Here is a 17,258-nt window from a genome sequence, read left to right as displayed (position 1 = left end):
AAATGAAAATAAATTAGAAATTATATAGAAATTGATGAAACAAAAACCAGTGGTTTGTTCTACAGAAAATTGATACTTCATGGGCTTTTATTATTTAAAAATACCTAAAAATACAGAAACTGATATCCAACTTAAGAAATTAGAGATAGAGAACAGAATAAATATCCATATTGCTTTCATATTTCTGTCTCTTTGAACTGCATTTACTTATGATTACCTCAGGCCTTTTCATCACTTTTTTTGGCAAGTGTCTATTCTGTTGCTTGCTGTTTTCAAAATTCATTTAAATTTTATTTTATTCATCACAGGCAATTTTCTTCATAGTTATAAGATCATCTTTGTTGAATTAAAGTAATAGAAAAGTACATAAAATGAATTGGTGAGATTAAAAGGGAAATATGAATGGGTTAACTCTTTATAAACTTGGGAGTTGTTAAAATTTTGTTTTTCTTCTAGATTCTGATGGAAGGAGGAGGAACCTCTTCTTTAAAAGACAGACCAACATCTACAAAAATCTGTCACTGTAACTATAAGTAAATTTGATTCTTAAAGAAAAAAGACAACTAACATTTAAATGAAAATTAAGTGGCTTTTTCCCCCAGATTTTTGCTAGCAAATATTTCATAGATATCTTAGAATATACTAGCAATGCAACTGGTTCTTTAAAATTGCTCTTACCTTTGAGAAAATATATTATATTTAAGTATATATAATATATATATAGTTTAGTGAATAATAAAACCGATACCCTTGTATGTACTTTGTAGCTTAAGAAATAATGTAGAATCAGTACTTTGGAAGCTCTTCTCAATTGCATTTCCTATCCTGCCCTCTAGAGGTAACTATTATCCTGAATTTATTTTTTGTGATCTCCCATGCAGTCTTTTCCATTGTTTGGTTTTGAACTTTCTACAGATTGAGACAGACTACATATTTTTCTGCAATTTTTTTTGTTGTTTACCCAGTAATATAGTAATATTTACCTCAAATAATATATTTGAGGCTTGTGTACTTTGATAGTTGTGACTCTAGTACATTTCATTATTTACTACTATACAGCCTTCTATCTTGTGAATGTAGTACTACATCTTATTTATACATACTCTGGCAGTGATTACTTAGGTTGTTTGAATATTTTGTATGATAAACAGTGCTGCTTTGGCAATTCTTGATATTTCTCCTGGCACACATGTATAAAAATTTCCTCTATGATACGTAGTTCATATGATATGCACATCTTCACCTCTTCAAAGTAATGCAAAATTATTTTCCAAAGTTATTGTGTCATTTTAAACTTTCACTAGCAAGAGGTGGGAGTCTTAGTTTTTACATATTCTAACTCTGGGTCAGCTTTTTATCATTGTTGGCAATGTGGAATCTCACTGTAATTTTAATTTATATTTCTCTAGTTATTAATTAGGTCGATTGACCATTCCTGTTCCATCTGTGAAATGCCTTTCATGTCTGTTGCCCATGTTTCTTTTAAGAAATTCCGCTTTTCTTATGGGATGTGTCTTATATATCTCTATATATCCTGTATATCCTAGATATTTTTTGTAGATACTAGATATTAATTGCTTGTAGACCTATATGTAGCAAATACTTCATGTTTGAATGATCTTTTTATTCTTTGCGGTATTTTTATGGGCAAAAGTTTCTTTTTTTTTTTAAGATTTTTAATTTATTTATTCAGAGAGAGAGGGGCAGAGACACAGGCAGAGGGAGAAACAGGCTCCATGCAGGGAGCCTGACGTGGGACTTTAATCCTGGGTCTCCAGGATCACACCCTGGACTGCAGGCAGTGCTAAACCACTGCGCCACCAGGGCTTCCCTGGGCAAAAGTTTCTGACAGTTTTTATATAGTCTGTGATAGAATGATTGTTCAGTATATCTAGTCCAATAGGAAACCTAGAAAAAAATTTTTTAAAGATTTTTATTTATTCATGAGAGACACAGAAAGAGAGAGGGGGAGGCAGAGACACAGGCAGAGGGAGAGGCAGGCTCCTTGCAGGGAGCCTGATGTGGGACTTGATCCCCGGTTTCCAGGATCAGGTCCTGGGCTGAAGGCGGCGCTAAACTGCTAAGCTACCCAGGCTGCCTGGAAATCTAGAAATTTTAATGGGTTTTTTCTTTTAGAATCTGTTTAATCTTTTGAATATGTAACACATTGGTTTGGTTTCTGTCCCTATTTTTGCTGCTCTATTTTCTTCTGTATCGTATGAGTAGCTCTTTTCGTGTTGGTGTTGATTTATGGTTTATCATTCCAGCTTCCCCCCCCCCACCAAAATAAAGCCCAAAAATATATATAAGTGCACAGATACACATGAATCTTGGTTCTTGCCTTTCTCACTCTGAAAGTAATACTGGATATTTTATTTAGTATAGAATATTTTATAAATTAATTAAATGGATTAATTTAATAAAGCATCCTATAGTGTTCTCCATGTTAGTATTAGACATTCTATCATTCTTTATTTATGACCATGTAGTAATCCATTATGTGGATGAATTATACTTTATTCAATGACTGCCCTGTTGATGGACATTTGAGTTGTTTCCAGTATTCTGTTCTTACAAATAATGTTGCAGTGAACAACATTATGCACGTGTTCCTTAATTGTGGAGGTGCATTTTTGGGGTAATTTCTAAGAGTGGGATTACTGAGTCATAGGGGAGATACGTTGGTTTCTGTTTTTTGTTTTTGTTTGTTTGTTTTTTACTTTTTTAAAGTAGGCTCCATGCCCAGTGTAAAGCCCAGCATGGGGCTCAAACCCACAACTCTGAAATTGAGACATGAGCTGAGATCAAGAGTCAGATACCCAATGGACCGAGCCAGCCAGGCACCCCATACATTAGTTTTTTTGATAGATCTTTCCAAATTCCCTGTCATATCATATGGCAGTCCTACCAGAAATGTGCCTTTTATTCTGCAGCCTCCCCAACATGACTTATGTTCTAACTTAGACATTTTTTTGGTGAATCTTCTAACAATAGATAGATAGATAGATGGATAAATGTTTGGAATCTTTGGTCTCTTCTCCGCCCCCGTCTTACTGCTTTATTGTAGATCCTCATCACTTTATAACGAATTTATTGAATTAATTTTCTAAGTGACTTGCTTTTATCCGGTCTCACCCTTCTTTATCCTCAGTTAGATGCCTTGGTAGGTAATTAAAATGCAAATTCCTTTAGTACTAAAGTGTATCCGTATACTTTTTTCTTCTGTTCCATATGCTGTTTTTCATCTTGTCTCTCTAGAAAATTTATTTAGCTTTCAAAACCTATTCTTTATGCTTTTTATTTTTTTAAGATTTTAAGAATCAGTTAATTTGAGAAAGAGAGAGGGACAAGCAGACTCTGAGTTGAGCACAGAGCCCCATGTGGAGCTCAATCCCACAATCCTGACATCATGACCTGAGCCAAAATCAAGAGTTGGACATCTAACCAACTGAACCACCCAGGGACCCCTGTACTGTGTTTTTCTGTAGTTCTTCCCAACTTTTTCTCTAGAGCTCACCACACTTAGCTATTACTTTCTTTAAACATTTTTTATTTAAATTCAGTTTGCCAACATCTAGTATAACACCGAGTGCTCATCCCCTCAAGCTATTACTTTTGTACCTTCTGTGACTTCTGTTGTTGCACCTAATTTTGTGACTTTTTCTTTTAAACAGTATGTTTTTCTCCACCAAAAGATTCTGAACACTTTGAGCATTGTAGACCTGTCATGTTTCCCTACTATTACAGTGCCTTACATAAGGCAATTACTCAGTAAGTGTTAAACTGAATTGGCATTTCGATCTATATATCTTTTCTTACACTGCTATAGGTCAGATACTCATTCAATAGACATTTGTCTTCTAATGACTCTGGTTTACTGTACTTATGAAGTGAATGAACCTTACGAGGGAGAATGCTTTTAGATTATGATGTTAGTAAAATCTACCATTCACTTTTCTGTACTCTGCTTTCCACTATCAAGAAAAACCTGATCCACAGAGGTATGAGTTTCCTTCTAGAATGATGAACTAAGGATATCAGAGTTCAGCTAAGTTGTCTCTCTCAGCTGACTGGTTAGATTCTGTTACAGAGAGCATTAGTCCTGATCTGAGACATGAATAGATAGTACTTATAGCTTATTGCATAGAGGAGGGAATGTGGTTTGATATGAGTTGTTGCTCCACATTCCATTACCTTGTGCTTTTTTTGATAGCAAACCCATTTTCATAAACAAGGAGAGGAGTAGTTGAAGCTACTGTTGATTTATAGTATTTTTACATTATAGGGGGTCATAACCTACTTCTCAGGTGCATTTTTAAAGTGTACTTGAAATCATAAGAGAACATATTAAACAGATAATGAGAGAATATCATACTGGATGCTTTGAATTGATTTTTTTTCATACAGTTTTCATTGCACAATGAATCTTCATTTACTGGATTAGCAAATATCTGGCACCTTGGGATGTAATATACTTGTCTTATTCTTCCTTCCTGCAGTTGACACTTTAAATTATTTGTTCATAAAAAGTGGTTCATATACTGGAAAAAAAATCAATCCAATTTTCTTTATTCTCTTTTCTTCCGTTAAATTATATACTCTTACTTTATTTAGAGATACAATGGTTTTAGGTGTAGAATAAGCCCATAATACCCTGTCAGAGATGCAAGCTGCCAAGCATATAAGATTTTAACTTGTTTTTGCACACTTTAAAGTGCTCTATAGATGTTAACTAGAGGAGCCTGAGTGGCTCAGATAGTTAAGTGTCTGCCTTCAGCTCAAGTCATGATCTCAGGGTCCTGGAATTGACTACCATATTGGGCTCCCTCCTCAACAGGGAGCCTGCTTCTCCCTCTGGCACTCCCCCTGCTTGTGCTATCTCATTTGCTATCTCTGTCTCTCTGTCAAATAAATAAATAAAAACCTTAAAAAATTTTTATGTTAGCTAAATTTATTTCACCAACAAATATCTTCTGCCTGTGTGTATATATTTTGTGGAGCATTAATAAATACCATTCTTCATCAATTAAAGCTTTATTTTCAGATCTTGATTCTTCACAGAGTAGTCAGTCTACCTATTACTCTCCAAGGCCAACAGATAGTTGCTTCAGTTCTAGTTCAGAGATGGTAAGTTACTTTTCTTTTTGCTTATTAGTTTATGTTCTTCTAATTTGGAATTACTTGTATTTCTCATTGTTTACCTTTACATTCTGAAAAAAATAATTGTCAATAAGTAGTAGATATGTGTAAAGAAAATACTTTAAAATATTTAAAATGGGAAGCCTGGGTGGCTCAGCGGTTGAGTGACTGCCTTTGGCCCAGGGCATGATCCTGGAGTATCGGGATTAAGTCCCACATGGCTCCCTGCATGGAGCCTGCTTCTCCTTCTGCCTATGTCTCTGCCTCTCTCTCTCTGTGTCTCTCATGAATAAATACATAAAATCTTAAAAAAAATTATTTAAAATGTAATAAGCTTAATAAACAAATGTAAAATTGAAATGTAAATGAGTATCATTTATTCACATTTATAAAAATATGTTTATTTTAACAAAAGCTACTCTTAGCAAGATATGTGTCTATATATTATAAAGTTGTATTTCTTTTAAAATGTTTTTTAAAAGAACCCACTCACAATAATTGAAACCTAAAACAACTAAGAACACATAGAAAAAATCTGAAGACTTACGTGAAGAAAACTATAAGATGTTGATTAATGTAATCTGAATAAATTGGAGTGACGTGTTATGTCCTGAGTAGAAGTGCTGCATTTCTAAAAGATCACATGTTTTAATGGATTCTCCTTCATTAATTCTTCCATCTTCATTGCATCTTTGGCTCACCATCCAAACTGCTCGTTAAGGAAGAACACCAGTGACCTCTGTGTTGCCAAATTCATTGGGCACTTTCAGTTTTTATTTTTTGAGAACTAATAATATTGGTAGAAATGATTTATTTTCCTTTTATGAAACATTTTCTTCTTTTTGCTTTTCTGATAACATACTATCTTGATTTCCTTCATACCTCTTTGAATTCTACTCTGTGCCTTTGCTGACTCTCTACCACCCCTCTCTGTAGATAAATGTTGTAATGTTTAGGTTTTGATGCAGGACTGTTTTCTTCTCTTAACTTATACTCTAAACTCTAGGTGATGTTCTATATTTCACTGATATATGCCATCTGTCTCATCACAATTTTCAACTTTATCACTTTAGCCCAGATCCTTATTTAGATCCTTCCTGTTTGATATATCTTCTTGGATATTTCACAAAATCTTTTCTTCGTACATTAAACTGTTTCTTCTGCCTTACTCTTATTATCCTTCAGGTCTCATTTTAGATATGTGACTTTTTCTAAAAAGCCTCTCCTTGGCTCCTCAATCTAAGTTAGGTCCCTTACTTATGCTTGCTTTTTTTTTTTTTTAATTTTTATTTATTTATGATAGGCACACAGTGAGAGAGAGAGAGAGGCAGAGACACAGGCAGAGGGAGAAGCAGGCTCCATGCACCGGGAGCCTGACGTGGGATTTGATCCTGGGTCTCCAGGATCGCACCCTGGGCCAAAGGCAGGCGCTAAACCGCTGCGCCACCCAGGGATCCCTACTTATGCTTTCAAAGTGCTTCATACTTGTTCTTTATTGTGCTTTTCTCAATTTGTAATTATATATACATGTATATGATTATTCAGTTAATATCATTTCCACCCATGAGAATATGTGCTTTAGTAGGGCAGCAACCATGTCTGCTTCACTCACACTGCAGATGCTAAAGGAATATTTTCTTAAATAAAATAAATATTTTCTTAAATAAACAGTAATGAGCTTGTTTTTTCTTTATTTTTTTAAAGATTTTGTTTATTCATGAGAGACACAGAGAGAGGCAGAGACGTAGGCAGAGGGAGAAGCAGGCTCCATGCAGGGAGCCTGATGTGGGACTCGATTCCAAGACCCTGGGATCACGCCCTGAGCCAAAGGCAGATGCTCAACTGCTGACCCACCCAGGCATCCTGAGCTTGTTTTTTTTTTTTTTAAAAATGTGTGCCCAGCCAGTCCCAATGCTATTTCTTGGGTTTACTTTTTCCATTTTAGTGCCAATCCACTGAGACCTCTACCTCATCTTAGTATTTTTATGTAAACAGTGACTTTTAAAAAAAAAAAAAAATTATTTATTTATTTATTCATGAGAGACACAGAGAGAAGCAGAGACATAGGCAGAGGGAAAAGCAGTCTCCCTGTGGGGAGCCTGATGCAGGACTCGATCCCAGATCCTGGGATCATGCCCTGAGCCAAAGGCAGACACTCAACCGCTGAGCTACCCAGGTATCCCAACACTGACATTTTTTTTTAAGCCGGAATAATCAGTAGTTTTATATAGAATTTTTGTTAGAAATATTTTGGTTACTCAGTAATTAAAAGATAAGTTTTCCATGAAGTTGAAACATTCAAGCTAGCAAATTGAAATTTATACCTATTAAAAGTTTTTAAATTTGACTTTTTAGATATTTGTTGAAATATTTATTCTTTAATCCTTTTTTTTTTTTTTTTTTTTTTTTTAAGTAGACCCAATGTGGGGCTTACCCTCATAACCCTGAGATCAAAACCTGAGCTGAGATCAAGAGTCAGACACTTAACAGACTAGGCCACCCTGGCGCCCAGAGATATTTATCCTTGTTGAACCTTTCTTTTGTCTATTTGATTTCCTGTTAGCTGATACTTCCTTAAATCATACCTTTCCTGAGACTGGGCCCATAAAAGATACAATATAAATACTTTTTGACTTAATTAAGTTAATGGATGAAGAATTTGTTTATTAATACTTTTGTGAAAGGATAGAGAGATTGTAGCCTGTTATTATGGGGACTGATAAGAGACAAAATTTCCCTTTTCTTTTTTAGCTCTTTGCATTTTGAGGATTTTTTAAAAAGATTTTTATTTAATTATTCATGTGAGACACAGAGAGGGAGGCAGAGACAGGCAGAGAGAGAAGCAAGCTCCCTATGGGAAGCCCGATGTGGGACTCGATCCTGGAATCCCAGAATCAGTCCCTGAGCCAAAGGCAGACTGAGCCCAACCACTGAGCCACCCGAGGGCCTGCATTTTTAAGATTTAAAAAGAAAAAAAAATTGACACAGAGCACAAGCAGAGGGAACTGCAGAGGGAGAGGGAGAAGCAGACTCCCCACTGAGTAGGGAGCCTGACATGGGTCTGGATCCTAGGACCCTGAGATCATGACCTGAGCCAAAGGTAGATACTTAACCAACTGAGCCACCAAGGTGCCCCTCTTTTGCATTTTTAATACAAGAATTATTATTGTTCTTGCTATTTTAAAAGTCCATAACCTCCTTGGAAGTGGTAGATTATTATTGTTTTTTAAAATTTTAATTCCAGTGTAATTAACATACAGTGCTATATTTCACATGTACAATGTAGTGATTCAGAAATTCTGTGCATTATTTAGTGCTCATCATGACAATTAATCCCCTCTACATATTTCACCCATTCCCCCAACCCACCTCTCCTCTGTAGTTAAGAGTCTGTTTTTTGGTTTATCTCTTCTTTTTCTTTGTTCATTTGTTTTGTTTCTTAAATTTTACATGACTGAAATCATGTGGTATTTGTGTTTCTCTGATTGATTTATTTCATTTAGCATTATAGTCTCTAGGTCCATTCATGTTGTTGTAAATAGCAAGGCTTCACTTTTTTATGGTTATGTCATATTCCATTATATATATTTATATATCTTACATCTTTATTCATCTGCCCATGGACACTTGGGCTGCTTCCATAATTTGGCTGTTGTGAATAATGCTACAACAAACAGAGCGGTGCACTTATCTTTTTGAGTTAGTGTTTTTGTAATCTTTGATTAAATGCCCAGTAGTGGAACCTACTAGATCATATGGTAGTTTTATTTTTAATTTTTTGAGGAACCTTCAAAAGCAGTAGGTTACTGTTTGAAGACTGTTTGTTGGCATAACAGCTTTGAATTGCAACCTGCCAAGTATCTTCTGTATTTTGAAATTTTCTATTATAGAATGAATTTTGAGAATGCTGTGAAGTGACTGAATGATTTGTAAATTTAAGCAAAAATTTACAGAAAAATTACTAAATTTCTTTTAGCCATCTGAAGATGAAGATCAAATATTACAGCAAATTGAAGAATCAAATAGGAGATCCATCAGAATCAAAGAAACAACTAATAATTTTTATCCAGAAGGGATGCCAAAACTTCCACATGGTAGTATTATTAGAAACAATACCAAAAATCAAAACCAAAATGAGAATCTTCACCACTTCTCGATGAAAAATAATACAGATCAATTTCCACAGTCTCAGTGTAATTCAACACACATATTGCAAAACAAAACCAGTGATAACTGCATTCTTCAGGTTGCAAGATGTGATGCATGGGTGCAAACAGACAGTGAACCTGTAATGGAAGAAAAATTAGATGCTGCTGTACAGTGTGATATAATTTCAAAATGTAAATGTAGAAGTAATGTGTCTCCTCTTTGTAATGTTGAAAGATGCAGTGAAAATGTTAATGCAGATACCACTGGAGGGCAGGAAACCCTTAAGAACAACTAATATTCTGAAATCAGCTTAAGATTTCACATTGCATTTAATGTTCAGAATTTCATTAACATAATAAGGAATGAGAATATGTAGCTAAGCATAAGGTGAAAGTATTTACAGGATATATTTATGGCTTGTTTTAAAACATTTTAATATTAATGTATACATTTAATTTTACATAGATTTTTAAAAACATAGATATATCTTCAAGATATATGTAGTACTCAAATTTTTAGGAAAATAATATATATATGTAAACTTACTGTTTATCATAGTGATTATTATATTGTGGTATGCTGCTATTAATGGATAAAAGTATGTTTAATTGCTTCCTTCCATGTTTTCTTTATTTTAAAATTTAGTGCAACCGCATCTGATAGCAGAAATGTTCTCTTCCAAGATTTTAAGACAGAAAGTAATGCTAAATAATATTGGATATGTTTTATAATCTCATAAGAATTTTGTTAGCTACTTACATTATGAATTTTCATGTCATCCTGGTGCAGGGGCCATGCCTATCTATTCTGTATTGTTCTAATTTTAATATATATGATGCCAAAATGAGCACTACTAGCTACTTAAATTAAATATTATACTTCATTAAAAAATTCTGGCATTAATTTTTAGCTAAAACGTATTTTCTATTTTGTTTGGATAATGCTTTTTGTTGGTGCTTGTATTAATTCAAAGAAAAATGTTTTCTCTTCAAGATACAAAAAAAAATATTTCAATCCTTTTTTTTTTTTTTTTTTAAATTTATTCACGACAAACAGAGAGAGAGGCAGAGAGACAGGCAGAGGGAGAAGCAGGCTCCATGCAGGAAGCCCGACGTGGGACTCCATCCTGGGTCTCCAGGATCACACCCTGGGCTGAAGGTGGCGCTAAACCGCTGGGCCACCGGGGCTGCCCTTCAATACTTTTATAAAAGACATGTTCAACATTGGCAAGATGATTTATAGTTACTAATTTTAATCTTGCTCAGATTCTTTTCAAAAATAATTTTTAAAATATTTTATTTAAATTCAATTTGCCAACATACAGTATAACACCCAGTGCTTATCCCTTCCCAAAAATATTAGATCAGAATTTCTCATTTATAAAATATAGGCTTTGTTTCCAATATAACATTTATTTTTTGTTTCAAGATTTTAAATGTTTATACTCTGAAATTGACCATTTGTATGGATATATTACAAATTGTACAGTAGAGGGCATTCTGATACACTGAACAACAAAAATATAATTGGTAGGAGTTTCTGTGCTTTTAAAGAAAAAAAGGCAGATGACATATTGCAGTGTTATATGCACACATATCATTCAGTATGGTGCTGCAGGGGTTATCTGAAGCATTATGATTTAGAAACACTGACAACTGATGTTTAAATGGTAACAATCTTAAGTTTTTTTTTTTCAATCTTAAGTTTTTTAGCTAGTTTTAGGAAGTTATTTTTGCAGACTCAGAAAGCTTAAAGAGCTCCAAAGTAATTTTCTTAAAGTACTGGTAATCATCTCATGAAAGGGGAATATAATTATCTGATGTACATTGATAGTTTTTCAAAAGGCTAGATTTTCATTGTGATTTAAACAAAAAGTATTTCATCATGGATTGAACATTATTTTGCAAAAATATAACATAGCAATGGAAATCAATATATAGAAAAAGAAGACTCTTTACTGGTGATACTAGAATAAGATTGAGCTATGGATCTTAGGTGGTTTAAAATATCAAATAAATGGATTTTTTTCCAAATACTAATGAAAATGTACCAGTTGAAAGCACATTCATTACAAAAATCTACACGTAGGGAACATCTCGGTGGCTCAGTTATTGGTTGAGCATCTGCCTTTGGCTTGGGTTGTGATCCCTGGGTCCTGGGATCGAGTTCCGCATCCGGCTCCCTGCATGGAGCCTGCTTCTCCCTCTACCTATGTCTCTGCCTCTCTCTGTGTCTCTCATGAAAAATAAATAAAATCCTTTTTAAAAATCTGCATATAGTTATATTTTTATCAGTATTATAATGTAATTAAGCTCAGTAAGGTAAAAAGGAATGTCAGAGCTTTTTAGTACAGTGACCACATATAGAGCAGGGTAAAGTGCAGTGTGGTGAAGAATGTAAACTTGCCCAATAAGAGGTCTGCCTTTTGCCCTTGGCCTTCGGGATGTAATCTCTAAGCCCTTGGAGTGTCATTCATGCCTGATTAGAAATGTCTTTGTTAGCCTGGGACCTTAGGCCACACTAGATAGTAACAGGATGATTTAGAATGAGGCTTTGAGTCAAGCTGTATCAGCTCAGCTTCTTAAGGCTAGAAACTGAGGTCATCATGTGCACAATCAGCCATGCCACTGTGGGGGAGCCCCAGTAAAGACTCTGGACACTAAGGTTTAGGTGAGCTTCCCTGGTTGCCAATATTCTGTGTGTTGTCACACACTGATACCAGGAAAGTCTATGACTGCATAGAAGAGGACTACTGGAAGCTCTGCATTATTACTTTCCTAGAGTCTGTCCTGTATGTTTCTTCCCTAGGCTGATTTTTTTTTCCCTAGGCTGATTTTAATCTGTATTCTTTTCCCATAATAAACTGTAACTGTGAGTATAACAGCTTTCAATGAATTCTGAGTCCTTATAAAAACAAATAATTAAATTTGAGGGTGCTCTTGAAACCCCTGAAGGTAAGGGGTAGTTTTGTGGACTGTTCCCCTAACTTTGCAGTTGCTAACTCTTCAGGTGCTTTAAGAAGATAAAAATAATGGAAAGGAAAGTGAATATAGATTTACAAAATCAAAAAGACATCTCTTACAGGGTAGAATAGATTGTAGCATACTTCTCGAAATGCAATATGGTTTAGGTTTCCCTTTGATGAAATCATTTAATGGAAAAAAAACAGCATTCTTATTCACAACTTAAGATGTAGAAGACAAATTCTAAATGTATAAAATAAATTCTAGCTGAGATTTATCACCAATGAAACAAAATGGAAAGCTTAATGATTATGCACACGTTCGTAATATAAACTACCAAGTACAGTGACTGCAAATAAGATAACGTACAGTCAGTAATGGCTGATCTGGAGTTGGTGTTTAATGGATTTGTGAAACAGTGCTTTGTTTTGGTCGGCATTAACTACTCTAGTAACTTGCCATCTGTAATAGTAGGAAGCTATCTTTAGGGATAGTCTCATGTAATTTTATTTTATAGCACTTAACCATAATCGTAATTTATTTGTGTAATTTCTTGGTTAATATTTATTTTCCCCATGACACTATACATAGGAGTGTAGCAAATGCTGTCCTTGCTCTGCTCATATTTCCTTGGCACTTTCATTTCAATACATGCCAACCTGATTTCCAGCTGACAGCACCTGTGACTTCTTTCCTGCAAGTTTTCTCTTGGCTGCAGACACCTGCTCTGCCTATGCGCAGGTAGGCAGGCAGAAAGTACCAGGGAATTAATGCTGTTTGAGAGAAGTCTTTTAAAACAATGAATGATGGGAGTTGGTGGGTAAATACTCCAGTTCCCTTGCTTCTTGTGCAGGATAACTTTCTTAGAAGCATTTTCTGCACCACTATGTACTCAAGGTGTGTGATCCACAGACCTGTAACATTAATGTTATCAATCCTCAGAAATTAGAGGTGCAAATTCTTAGAACTCACCCCAACCAAAACTACTGAATCAGAATCTCTGAGAGTGGGGACCAAGAGTATATGCTTAAGTGGATGACATTTTTGCACACTATTCTTCCAGAGTTCCTGAAAAGGATTAAGTTACCTACAGTAGAGGCACCTGACCTGGGTGGCTCAATCGTTGAAGTGTCTGCCTCTGCTCGTTGGAAGTGTCTGCCTCATGATCTCAGGGTCTTGGGATGGAGCCCCACATTGCAGCGGGCTCCCTGCTCAGTGGGGAGTCTGCTTCTCCCTCTGTCTGCTGCTCCCCCTCCTTGTGCTCTCTCAAAATATTTTTTTTTAAAAAGTTGCCTACAATAGTAACTTGCTTGGTAGTAAACCCTTTATTAGCTTCCTTCCTTGTCTCACTTCCCTCCTCCCCCATGCATCTTTCTTAAAATCACACCCCAAAAAACTACCTGCGTTTAAATGTTGCATTCAGTTTTGCTTTATAGTTTGCTTCTGGGAGAATCCATATTGACAGGACAAATTCAAGACAAACTGATGCATGAATTCTCTTTGTCGGTATGACTCAGTTTCTGACATTGTTACTTTTTCTAGTTTTACAGTTCTCTAGTTGCAGTTTTCCATCCATTTCTGTCAACTGCTGAAAACTCAGTGCATCTAGCAGCATATTAGACATAGGTGAAGAGAGAATTTCTGAGATGAAATATACATCATAATAAATTGTCCAGAATGCACAAGAGAAAGAAATAGAAAATATGAGTGAAACAATAAGGAGGATAGAATTAGAAGCTCCAACATATACTTAATTGAGGTATCTATCAACAGAGATAGATAGAGACATAATTTAAAGTCATAATACCTGAGAATTTTTAAAACTTGATAAGTCAACTAATTCACAAATTCAAGAAGTCCACCAATTTCCAAGTAGGAAAAAAAAAACAAAAAACGAAATTCATGTCTAGACCCAGTATAATAAAATGGCACAGCCTCAAAGACAAATCTTGAAAGCAGCTGGAGGAAAAAAGAATATCTTCCTACAACAACAGCTACACTGTTAGATGACTTTTTAGCAGCATTAATGAAAGACAAAATACAGTGTAATTAAAACTTCTAAATCCTCACAGAAAAAAGCCATCATTCTAGATTTCTGTTTCCTTCCCAGTAGCTCCAGCACTGTTTATATCACTGAGCTAGCCAATACTAGCATTAAGAAATCATTTCTGTAGGATTTGGTAATTTACATTTAAGACTTTTGTATATAGATAGTACTTTGTGGAAAAAAGTTCCTGATTTTTTCAGTTTGGTCTTCAACCCCTATTTTCAGTAATTTTTCCATTGTTTCTATTTCTTTAGGCTGCCTTCTTAATGACATTGTAGCACTTGAAGTAGCTCAAGCAATAGAAATTTATTTTTTCAGTGTTATCTCTGATGGGCTGCAGTATATATTCCTTTGTGCCTGTTGCTGGGGAGATACCATTTCTTTTTAAATGCCTTATTATTTCAAGCTTCTTTAATACTTAAAGCTTTCCTTTTATATGCAGTTCTTGGCATTTTTGAATCAGGACACTCAGACTTGTTTGGGATGTTGAATATACACACATATATACATATATTTGTTATAATTTCCACAAATGTGAAAGAATAGCAAAAACATAAAAGAATACAGTGAATCAAGGTAACTGGTAGGTTTTTCAATATGTATGTATTCATTTTGTATATACCTATGTGGCTCAGCATTCACCTAGGGTTTCTTGTGAATGCAATTGCACATCAATCTGTGAAATTTATCTCATGCTCAAATTGTTCCTTAATATATAATATGGGGACAAATTTGCCTTTTTCATAAGTTATAGCATAACTTGACTTTCCCCAGACCATAATATCTTGCCAGTTTTTTAATGGTGTCTTTGAAGAGCAAAAGTTCTAATTGATAAAACCTAATTTATCTTTTCAGAAAAATCAATGATGTGGTCACAGTTCTCTTCTGTGTTTCCTTCTAGAAGTTTTGTATTTTTAGTTCTTACATTTAGGTCTATGATTTATTTCTGGCTTTTATGTATTTTACACCACATAAGGTCAAAAGTTGTTTGTTTTTTTAACATGGTATCTAATTGCTCCGGCAGCATTTGTTGAAAAGACAATTCTTGCACCCAGTGAATTAACTTTATGCCTTTGTCAAAAATCACTTCGTGATATGTGGGTTTGAACTCTTTATTATGTTCTCTTGTTTTATTATTTTACCCATTTATTATGATCTGGGTTCTAATATCTATCATAGATCTCTTATGTGAAGAACACGTTGTCTTGATTAGTGTAGCTTTATAGTAGGTTTTGAAATCAAGTGTTGCTACCTGTTTTTTAAGTTTATCATTTTGGCTTTATGTGCATTTCCATAGAAGATTTGGTCTTAGCTTGTCAATTTCTACAAAAAAACTAGTTATATTTTCATAAGGATTGTGTTGAATCCACATACTAATTTTGGGAAAATTGACATCTTAATAATCTTGTATTTTGCAATTTATATGGTTGTATCCATTTATTTAGGTTTTAATTTTTTTTACCAAACTTTTGTCTAGACCACAGCTTCATGAGCAAAATAAATGTTTTAAGCCACTGAGTTTTGGGATTTGTTAACCAATAGTAGATAATTGGAACACAGTACCTGGAAGTGAGGTACAGCCACAACAAAAACTTAGAACATGGCTTTGAAATGGAGTGGCAGGCTAAAGCTGGCAGGATCTTGAGAAAATTGTTAAAATATAGTATAGCCCTTGAAGAGACTGCTGGTGGTAAACTTGTGTTAGTGGCTTATCAGAACTGAAAGGTAATGGAGGATAGTGACTGAAAGTTCGAAGAATGGGGACATTGCTTATATAATGACAGAAAGTTGAGCAACATTGTCACCTATAGGAATACAGAAAATAGAACTACAAAAGTAAGATTTCTTTTTCTTTTTTCTTTTTTTATTTATGATAGTCATGCACACACACAGAGAGAGAGAGGCAGAGACACAGGCAGAGGGAGAAGCAGGCTCCATGTACCGGGAGCCCGACGTGGGATTCGATCCCGGGTCTCCAGGATCACACCCTGGGCCAAAGGCAGGCACCAAACCGCTGCGCCACCCAGGGATCCCCCAAAATTAAGATTTCAAAGTGTTGAAGTGACTTCTTCTAGCAGCCTGTAGTGAAATGCAAGATGAGAAGGTTAAGCAAAAGAAATACTTTTGTATATAAAGAAGCTAGGACTCGCTGGAATAAAAAATAAAGTTTTTTTATTCCAGTTTCTTCAGATGGCAAACAATGCTAAAATTATGAAAAGGCTTTTAAACAAAGGTCAATTGCAGGACAGTGTCAGGAATATAGGGAATAAAGATGTTGTCAAAGATATTATTGTACAACTCTTTGCAAGGACTTCAGAGAGATTTGAAGTATCTCAAGCTTAAACATCTTTAAGGATCTTAAAGAACATGAACTGCAAGTTGTTTCTATTCACAACAGGGTTTTAAAGATTATCAAGGATGGGAAGTCAAAGATATATATATATAATATATATATATATATATATATATATATATATATATATATATTTAAGATTTATTTAAAGAGTGCTCAGTGGGGAGGGGCAAAGGGAGAGAGAAAATCTTAAGCAGGCTGCACGCCCAGCACAGAGCCTGCTGCAGGGATCGATCTCATGATCCTGAGATCATGACCTGGGCTAAAATGAAGAGTCAGATGCTGAACTGACTGTGCCACCCTGACACCCCGAGAACTACTTATCTTGATGAATTTTTTGGATACAGCTTTTGTCTAATGAAGTGAACCCCAGTACTATTCATAAGAGACCTACAAAGTTTTGTTGTGTTTTTAAAGATTTGTTTTAGAGAGTGTGCACCACACATATGTGGGGGAGAGGGAGGCAGAGAGAGAGAATGAGACTTCCTGCTGAGCACTGAGCCTGATGCAGGGCTCGATCTCAGAATCCTGAGATCATAAGCTGTGCCAACCCCAAGAGTTGGATGCTTAACTGACTCTGCTGCCCAGGTCCCCCTAAGAGACCTAC

General features: G+C 35.1%; 1 protein-coding gene and 1 pseudogene across 37 annotated transcripts in view; one reads left to right on the top strand and one right to left on the bottom strand.

Annotated features, from left to right (window-relative positions):
• The window catches only part of C27H12orf40 (chromosome 27 C12orf40 homolog), a 117,750-nt gene that overhangs the window by 74,953 nt on the left and 25,539 nt on the right, over window positions 1-17,258 (top strand). For 5 of the 37 annotated variants that reach the window (XR_003140502.2, XR_007406453.1, XM_025455619.2 and 2 more), the window contains exons 10-11: window positions 457-523; window positions 5,033-5,127. Coding sequence is in view for 22 of the 37 variants with exons in the window: in XM_025455619.2 (XP_025311404.1) it covers window positions 457-523; window positions 5,033-5,127 (162 nt within the window). In the remaining 15 variants the exon portion in view is untranslated. Of the gene's footprint in view, window positions 1-456; window positions 534-3,674; window positions 3,772-5,032; window positions 5,128-7,182; window positions 7,316-9,115; window positions 10,257-10,344; window positions 12,771-12,842; window positions 12,866-12,921; window positions 12,993-17,258 lie in introns of those variants that run through there. The other 32 variants (XR_007406451.1, XR_007406450.1, XR_003140498.3 and 29 more) reach the window with 22 other exon arrangements.
• Window positions 10,026-10,139, bottom strand: LOC112665691 (U6 spliceosomal RNA; annotated as a pseudogene).

Source organism: Canis lupus, chromosome 27 (assembly GCF_003254725.2).
Source record: "Canis lupus dingo isolate Sandy chromosome 27, ASM325472v2, whole genome shotgun sequence".
NCBI lineage: Eukaryota > Metazoa > Chordata > Mammalia > Carnivora > Canidae > Canis > Canis lupus.
This window is presented reverse-complemented; position numbering and strand designations above follow the sequence as displayed.